Genomic DNA, 9759 nt, shown 5'->3' with positions numbered 1-9759 from the left:
ATTAGTCTGATAATTGAAAATATATTACCTAAACTTATAAGTTGCATCAGTATATCTATCCTTTATCAATGACTGGCGATATTTAAAGTTACAAACTAGTAATTTCTGCAGTCCTTAACCAATATGATGTGCATCTACATTTTTAGAATATACCAGAACTTGTTACAGAAAAACAGTGCTGTTTGGCTAATTAAACCATTTTTAAAACCTTTTTTGATCATTCTCTGAAACATATTTCTGTTACTTTAATGACAAAATCTGCAGTGATTTCCACATTTTGCCTAACATGTCTGACACTGCTGTTTGGAATTTCTGACATGCACTTTTGGACTTGCCAATATTTGCAGATGTGTTTCCTAAAACAAAAAACTTTTTGTAAGCTATACCTTTCATCAGGCTTTCAAGTTAAATTTAGGAATCCACTAATATCAGGAATTTACAGAAAAACAAACCAAAAAAGTAGTACATAAAATTAGCAAATTTCAAATAAGACTATGTGACAGGGGCTTATGATACATTTTTATTAATTGACAACTTGGGTTTTAAAGTGTATTAAAGAATAACTTTTTGGTTAATTAAAATCAGTCTTTTTTTTAAGTATAGAGATCAGAAAGTTACTTTGTTCAGCAAGCTAAAAATAGCATCCCAAAATATGTTTATCTGAATGTCTTGCATAACCCCACCCTCCAAGGAGGTACATACAGTGTAAAGGTTTTTGCTCACTTGAGTTTTAATCTGGAAGAGGAAGAGGAACTGAAACAAGTTTAGGTGACAGAGATTTATAAACAGCAGTACTCTTAGTAGAAGTCTTCAAACAATTGAGGACAGGACTGGAGGTGGGAACCTGAGTTGCTTAGAATAAAATTGCAAAAGCCGACATTTGTGGAGGTGCAAGACAGAAAGACATCCTACAATGCAGTCATTGACCGCTGGGTCTCTAAATGTGTTGTTGGGGTAGGAGGGTTAAAACTATTGATATTTCTAATCAGATGATTTTAGCTAGTTCTTGTAAATATAGTTCATAAGTTTTTCTTTTTGTGCAGTAAACTTATGTGCTTCTGTTAAAAGTTATGCTGTTTTATTTTGGTAACCTCTTGTGAACAGGTTTAGTCACTAACCTCCACTGTAAAAGAAATATAAAAACAAATATTATTTAATTTTACTCTGGGATCCAACTTGTTCAGTATTACCATTAGCTGGGATCATAATGGGAAGGAATAGTGAATAAATGAAATAAACTAACTATGTCTAATTTAAGTGCTATTAATTAATCACTTCTAATTCAGTTAACTGAACATCTGTTGCTTAAAAGAAAGGAGAAAGACAAATTTTTCACATGAATGAGATGGAGAATATAAATGGATTTAACATATTATGATCCTAGCTGATGCTATTATTGAACATGTCAGATGCCAGACTGAAACCCAACTTGATGAATCATATTTTATGATGTTTTATTATTAATGAAGTCTTCTCTTACAAGCAGGGCACACAAATTTTATTTTAAAATAAAACAAATTTATTTAGCAAAGGAGATGAAGATAAAACACAATAAACCAAGTTATTTACTTATAACATAAATTCAGGACAGGACATTACATGGTGCAGTATAATGTCATTTAGCCCAGAAAATCTTTATAAATTCAAAGATATCCCTTATACAGTGCCCAAAGGCAACCTTTTACAGACTTCACATCAGAGGAAAACAAAATCTTTTCCTAACACCTTGATTATGTTAACGTAACTATTGTGTTAAATCCTCTGATTGAAACCTCCGATAATGTATTTCTGGTTATTATACACATCAGTTTAAATGCAGTTTCAAATTCTCTTCAGAGTTTTATCCCAATATTTCTAGGTTGTGACTGTATGAACTCCCTGCTCCAAGATAATCTAGTTTAATTATATTCTGTCTTCATTAGCACTGCTCTGTCCATGCAACTCTATTTAAGAATTTCACAGAATCATCAAAAATTAGAAACACAAACAAAACTCTCGAAATGTTTCCTAAAGCTTTATTTTTTAAAAACAAACTTTCTAACCCTCTGAACTGGAACTTGTCTAAATTATTTGGTCCTAAAACTCTGCAAGAATATATATGATAGGAGAGAGCTGAAAACAATGTTAAAAAAATCACCACAGCAATAGAAACATTTGTAATCTAATGACACAGGCCATTAGAGTCTGGGGACTTGGTTGCCTTTACTCCCAATAATTTTCTCAGTACCTTTTCACCTAATGATTGTGATTGTTTTAAGTTCCGCCTTTTCTTTAACCTCCGCATTATCTGATACTGCTGGGATTTTTTCAGTGTTCTCTACCATGACAACTGACAGAAACTACTAATGTTGTGCCCCTGCCCTTTGTGTTTTCCATTATTAACTCCCCAGACTTGTCCTTTAAGGGACCAACATTCACTCGAAGCTGCACACCTTAAAAGGAAATGTTATTTATCAAAGCGTTTGTTATCTGTTTTCATATCTTGTGCTCGTTTTCTTTCATAATTCACCTTCATTCTTTTTATTAGTTTTTTTCAGTTACTCCTTGTTGATCTTTAGAAGTTTCTGAATCTCCCAGCCTGCCACTTGACTTTACAATATGGTATACCTTAGATTTTGTCTTTATAATAAGTCAAAAAACTTTTTTGCTTAGCTATGGATGATCTTTTCGCCTGCTTACAAACTTTTTTTTTCCTTTCTGGAATATAGATTTAGCTGGGGGCAATTGAGTATTTCCTTAAACACATGCCACTGCTCATTAACCCTGTCCTACCTTTTAGTTTTCCTGTCCAGAGTACTTGAGCCAAATATGTCCTCATGTCTAGGGAATTACCTTTAGTTAACTGCAGAATGATAATGTTGGACTCTAGTTTCTTGACCTTGAATTGAATTTTAAATTCTAGCATGCTATGATCACTCTTCCTTATAAGATCCATTACAATTAGATTAATTAATTCCAACGCATTACAATACCAAATCCAGAACAGGCTGCTATTTGGTTGGTTCCAAATCATATTGCTCTAAGAAACACAGTCTTTAATACATTTAATAAATTCTCTCTTGAGGCTACCCATGTCAATTTGATTAATCCAGTCTATATGCATATTAAAATCACCCACGATTGTTGCCATACCTTTCTTACAAGCCCCCAGTATTTTTGGTTTATCCTGTGCCCTATTGCGTGATAACTGTTTGGGGACCTATAGATTACTCCCCTCAAGGACTTTTGTTTCTTTCCAGGGACCAATGAAACATTTAACTGGTTAACCACACTAAATGTGAAAAGTTCTGTGTCATGAGTTATTGTTTAAGAAAATATCTGAATGCTGACCTTAAAGGTTTTTTGTTACTTCTCAGTACAGTGCAAAAATATTCTGGATAAGAAAGTATGTTTTAAACATGCAAAGAACATGAAATATGGCACACAAGGTCATTGTGATATTTATGACTGGTATGAAGGTCTGAAGAAATGTTCAACTTCTAAAGAAAATAAAGATGAAGCATAAATTAATCTGTACACAGTTGGTGAATAATGCTTGAAGAGGTTTGGCTCCCCAGGGAAAACTAAGTTTAAGATAAGCCAGTGTTTGCAGCACATAGTCAACAAAACAAAAACATTTATATTACTTACATGTTCTTCATACATCTTATTTATTGTCTCCAGTTCTTCCCTGATTTTATTTGCTGCTTTGTCACGCTCCTTAGATGATTTGCAGTTAAAGCGTTGTTTCATGATTTGTGCAATGTATTCTTTAACAAACTGATAGTGGATACCAGATATCAAAACCTTTTAATTAAAAGCAATAATTATTTTTCATTTATTATTAATTGCCATTGTTTTTACAATATTAAATAATTTAAGTGCTTGATCTAAGAACTATAAACAGTATACCTGGTAATTGGCTGGTTTCATTTTCTTGAACTCCTCACAGTACTTTTCAGCAATGCTTATTATCTGATTAAAATCCTCACTATTGGACAGCCACTTCTTTGTGATTAACTTCTTAAAACAAAGCTGGAGAGTAAAATGTCCATTTCAGTTGAATATTCTTCCTGATTAAACGATTTAAAAACACAAATCTCAACATACCTTCAACTGAAGCAAAATTTCATTTGAGATACTGTTATTGAGTTGTTTCACAACATTGTTTAATGTCTTTTGTATTTGGTTGGCATGTACATCATTGTCCTGCTTCAGTTTCTCTACATTTTCTCTGGTGGAACAGAAGGAAGATAAAGATAGTTATCATTTTTAATATACCAAATTCTTACTATGTATTAGAAAACAGTCGATGGGTGGGTTGAATAAAATATAGAATGCTTTAGATAGTCTTTTTTCAGTTTTAGCTGTTTCCAATGATTTTGAGTGCCACCTGGAGTGTACATTGTGTTACAACACGAGGCTGGATTTTCCTTAGCCTTTCTGCTGCTATTACCATCACATATGATATATTGCTTTTGTTTGAGATTAAGCTGTGATTTGATAGATGCAGATGAATGGAACAGTAGGTCAGAAGCTGGGAATTCTGCACTGTGTAACTTCAACTACACTCAAGATGCTTGGAACCATCCAGGACAACACTGCAATGACAACCCATCTAACACAAACATTCATTCCCTCCAGCATTGGCGCAATAAGGCCATTAGCACCATCTGCGAGAAGCTCCTTTAACAGCACCTTCCAAACTTGCAACCACCGTTTTCTAGAAGGCAGGAGTAACAGGTGCAGGGGAACAACAAGTTCCCTAGTAATTCTCACAACATCCTCTCTTTCAACAATGTCTCCATTCCTTCACTGTTGGCAGATCAAAATGCTGATGTGGGAAAATGTGACAGGGAAGAGTAGAGATAATGTGTAGGTACTCAAACTGGCAGGAGGTTATAAGTGGCATCCTGTAAAAATGTGTTAGGATTTCAACTATTCAACACATTTATTGATAACTTGTATGCTGAAATAAAAAGCCATATTCAAACACTCTAATGATACAATAGGTGCCATTGTAAGCAGTATAGACAAAAGCATAAAACTAATAAAGAAACACAGATAGATCCAATGAATGGGACAATTGTGTAAAACTAATTTTAATGCAGGAAGCTGTCAGCTTATTTACTTTGGACCTATAAAGAATAAAACAAAGCCTCTTCTAAATGCTGAAATAAAAACTAGAAATAATGAAACACAAAAGTTATGGGAGGGTCCGTGAAATCAGATGATTAATATGTCATGAAAAGGTCCATAAAATAATCAAAAAGACTGATGGAATGTTTGTTTTTATGTCAAGAAGACTAAAATGCAAAGGCTGTAAAATTCATATGGCAGCTATACAAAGCCCTGTTAGATGACACACACGCATAGTTTCGGGGTGCACACCTCAAAAGAGGATATTTAGTGTCTTTGAACCAAATGCTGAGAAGGTTTACTACAAGGGTTCAGGGGCTCCAAAGGCCCTTGCAAGGAAAAATTTCACGAACAGGATTATATCCTCTTCAGTTTAGAATACCGAGCTTTAAGGGGAAGAAAGGAAGTCATGAACAAACTATTTCCTCTGGTCCAGAAGTATAGGGATAGGTAGCACAAATTAAAAATTACAACTAGTCATTTGAGGAATGAAACTGGGAAACACTTTTATACCATAAGACATAGGAGTGGAAGTAAGGCCATTTGGCCCATAGAGTCCATTTTGCCATTCAATCATGGCTGATGGGCATTTCAGTGCCACTTACCCGCATTCTCCCCATATCCCTGAATTTGTTGAGAGATTAAGAATGTATCAATCTCTGCCTTGAAGACATTTAATGTTCCGCCCTCCACTGTGCTCCATCGCAATGAATTCCACAGGCCCACCACTCTCAGGCTGAAGAAATGTCTCCTCATTTCCATTTTAAATTGAGCCCCTTTAATTTTAAGGCTGTGCCCATGGGTTCTAGTATCCCCCACTAATGGAAACAAATTCTCAGTGTCCACCCTTTCCAAGCCATGCATTATCTAGTAAGTTTCTATCAGATCTCCCCATAAACTTCAAAACTCTAATGAATACAATCCCAGGATCCTCAGCCATTCATTGTATGTTAGGCCTACCATTCCAGGGATCATCCGTGTCAATCTCCGGTGGACACGCTCCGATGCTGGAATGTCCCTCCTGAGGTGTGGGGCCCAAAACTGGACACAGTATTCTAAATGACACCTAATTAGAGCTTTATAAAGTCTCAGTAGTACATCACTGCTTTTATATTCCAACCCTCTTGAGATAAGTGACAACAATACATTTGCTTTCATAATCACAGACTCAACCAGCAACTTAACCTTTAGAGAATCCTGGTCTAGCACTCCCAGATCCTTTTGTATTTTGGCTTTATGAATTTTCTCAGTTTAGAAAATAGTCCATTCCTGTATTCTTTTTTCCAAAGTGTAAGACCTCGCATTTACTCACATTGAATTTCATCAGCCATTTCTTGGACCACTCTCCTAAACTGTCTAAATCTTTCTGCAGCCTCCCTCTCTCCTCAGAACTACCTGCCTGTCTGCCTAACTTCCTAACATCGGTGAACTTTATCAGAATGCCCCCAGTCCCTTTACCCAGATCATTAATATATAAAGTGAACAGCTGCGGCCCCAACACTGAACCCTGCGGGACACCACTTGTCACCAGCTGCCATTCCGAAAAAGAACCTTTTATCCCAACTGTCTGCCTTCTGTCAGACAGCCAATCCTCAATCCATGCCAGTAACTCACCTCAAACACCAAGGGCCCCCTCCTTACTCAGCAGCCTCCCATGAGGCACCTTATCAAAGGCCTTTTGCCTCTTCAAAGAATTCAAACAGGTTTGTTGGGTATAATCTCCTCTTACTAAATCCATGCTGACTTGTTCTAATCCGACCCTGCACTTCCAAGAATTTAGAAATCTCATTCTTAATGATGGATTCTAGAATTTTACCTACAACCGAGGTTAGGCTAATTGGCTTATAATTTTCCATCTTTTGTCTTGATCCTTTCTTGAATGAGGTGGGGGTTACAACATCGGTTTTTGAATCATCTGGCACTTTCCCTGATTCCAGCGATCTTTGAAGGATTACAACCAACGCCTCCTCTATTTCTTCAGCGACCCTCCTCAGAACTTGAGGATGCAGCCCATCGGGGTCAGGAGATTTATCAATTTTTAGGCCTGTTAGCTGTTCTAGCACTTCTTCTTTTGTAATGGCTACCATACTCAACTCTGCCCCTTGACTCTCCTTAATTGTTGGGGTATTACTCATGCCTTCCACTGTGAAGACTGACACAAAGTATTTATTAAGTTCTGCAGCTATTTCCTTATCTCCCATCACTAGCTTTCTGACATCAATTTGGAGCTGCTCAATTTCTACTTTTGCCTTTCGTTTGTTTCTTATGTACTGAAAGAAACTTTTACTATCATTTCTAACATTACTGGCTAACTTACCTTAATATTTGATCTTCTCCTTCCTTATTTCACTCTTTGTTATCCTCTGTTTGTTTTAGTAGTCTTCCCAAACTTCTTGGCCACTTTATAGGCTCTCTCTTTTTCTTTGATACATTTCCTGACTTCCTTTGTCAGCCATGGCTGTCTAATTCCCCAAGGATAATCTTTCTTTTCTTTTGGATGAACATCTGTACTGTGTCCTCAATTGCACACAGAAACGCCTACCATTGTTGCTCTACTGTCTTCCCCACTAGGCTCTACTTCCAGTTGATTTTTGTCAGTTCCTCACTCGTGCCCCTGTAATTACCTTTATTTAACTGTGACACTATTACATCCAATTTTGCCTTCTCTCTTTCAAACTGCAGACTGAACTCTACCATATTATGATCACTGCCTCCTAAGTGTTCCCTTACTTTAAGATCTTTTATAAAGTCTGCCTCATTACATAGCACTAAGACCAGAATAGCCTGTTCCCTTGTGGGCTCCATCACAAGCTGTTCCAAAAAGCCATCCTGTAAGCATTCCATGAATTCCCTTTCTTTGTATTCACCTGCAACATTATTCACCCAGTCAATTTGCATATTGAAGTCCCCCATGATCACCATGACCTTGCCTTTCTGACATGCCCTATCTATTTCCTGGTATATCTTGTGCCCCTGGTCCTGACCACTGCTGGGAGGTCTGTACGTAATTCCCGTTATGGTTTTTTTGCCCTTGTGGTTCCTCAACTCCACCCACACAGACTCCACATCATCTGACCCTATGTCATTCAGTGCCATAGATTGAATTTCATTCTTAACTAACAAGGCAACCCCATCCCCTCTGCCCACCTCCCTGTCTTTTCAATAAATTGTAAATCCTTGGATGTTTAACTGCCAGTCATTCACGATGATTTGCCCCAGTAATTCATCTACTTTGTCACGAATACTACGAGCATTCAGGTAAAGTGCCGTAAAGCTAATTTTCTTATCCTCATCATTTCCATCACCTCTAGTAATATGTCCTAGGTTATTCTTCCTTTTTGCTTCATTCCTAGTCTGCCTCGGACTTAAACCCTTCACACATGCTAACCTGCTGCTTATCTTTCTACTTGACTCCATACTCCCTGTTGCTTTCCCTTTCCCTAGACTCAAGTTTAAAGTCCTAGTGAGCACCCTATTAATCCTTTTGGCCAGAACACTGATTCCATATTGGTTCAGGTGGAGACTGTCTCATTGGTGCAGATCGCCCCAGTGGCAAAACTGATCCTAATGTCCCATGAAATGGAATCCCTCTTTCCCACACCAATCTCTTAGCCATGTGTTTACTTCTCTAATTTTCTTCTCCCTATTCCAATTTGCATGTGGCTTGGGCAGTAATCCAGAGATTATGACCTCGAGGATATTTTCTTCAATTTCCTTCCTAGTGCTTGATACTCACCAAACAGGTCCTCCTTCCTAGCTTTGCCTATGTCATTAGTGCCATCATGTACCACAACAACTGGATCCTCTCACTCCCACTCCAATATCCTTTTAAGCTGGTTGGAGATGTCCTGCACCCTGACACCAGACAGGCAACACACCATGCGGGACTCCCAATCCGGCTCACAAAAGATACTACATGTCCCCCAAATTATAAATCCCGTGTCCCCTGAAACCCCTATATCCCTACTTGTCTTTTTGCTCCCCCCTCTTAAATGGCCGTCTGCACCATGATGCCGTGGTCAGCTGGCTCATCCTGTCCACAGCCCTTTTCTTCATCCATACAGGGAACAAAAATCTCACACCTGTTGGACAAGATCAAGGGTTGAGGCTCTTCCACTCCTGAACTCAGAATCACCCTACCTGCCTCACTTACAATTACACTCTGTTGTTCCTGATCGTTAACTGAATTTGAATTATATAATCTGCTGGGTGTGACTGTCTTCTGAAACAAAGCATCCAGGTAACTCTCCCGGATGTGCCGCAGTGTTTGAAGCTCAGATTCCAGATCATCAATTCTGATCCGGAGTTCTTCCAACAATGAACACTAGCTGCAGATGTGGTCACTGCCATTCACAATGGGATCAGCCCGCACCCACATCTTACAGCTCCAGCACATCACCTGTCCATCCAGCTCTACTTAGTTAATTAATTATACAAATATATGACTTAAATAATTTCTAGTACTTCTCTGTCGTCTTATTCAATTAACCAACTAATAGTAAACTTTCAATCAATCACACAATACACAAGAAATATAAATTCAAACACCTTACCTTAGCAACACGAGAGACCTTTTTTTTGGTTAGAGGTGGAGGGTGGGTGGGAGACACTACACATATAGTGTCTCGGGATTCAGCTGCT

General features: G+C 37.7%; 1 protein-coding gene across 1 annotated transcript in view; it reads right to left on the bottom strand.

The window, feature by feature from the left end:
* The window catches only part of LOC140476252 (exocyst complex component 3-like), a 62111-nt gene that overhangs the window by 1248 nt on the left and 51104 nt on the right, over positions 1 to 9759 (bottom strand). The window contains exons 8-10 of the mRNA XM_072568559.1: positions 4090 to 4213; positions 3892 to 4014; positions 3631 to 3786 (exon numbers count right to left, since the gene is read on the bottom strand). Of these exons, the coding sequence (XP_072424660.1) occupies positions 3631 to 3786; positions 3892 to 4014; positions 4090 to 4213 (403 nt within the window). The remainder of the gene's footprint in view (positions 1 to 3630; positions 3787 to 3891; positions 4015 to 4089; positions 4214 to 9759) is intronic.

The sequence above is a fragment of the Chiloscyllium punctatum genome, chromosome 4 (assembly GCF_047496795.1).
Source record: "Chiloscyllium punctatum isolate Juve2018m chromosome 4, sChiPun1.3, whole genome shotgun sequence".
NCBI classification, from domain to species: domain Eukaryota; kingdom Metazoa; phylum Chordata; class Chondrichthyes; order Orectolobiformes; family Hemiscylliidae; genus Chiloscyllium; species Chiloscyllium punctatum.
This window is presented reverse-complemented; position numbering and strand designations above follow the sequence as displayed.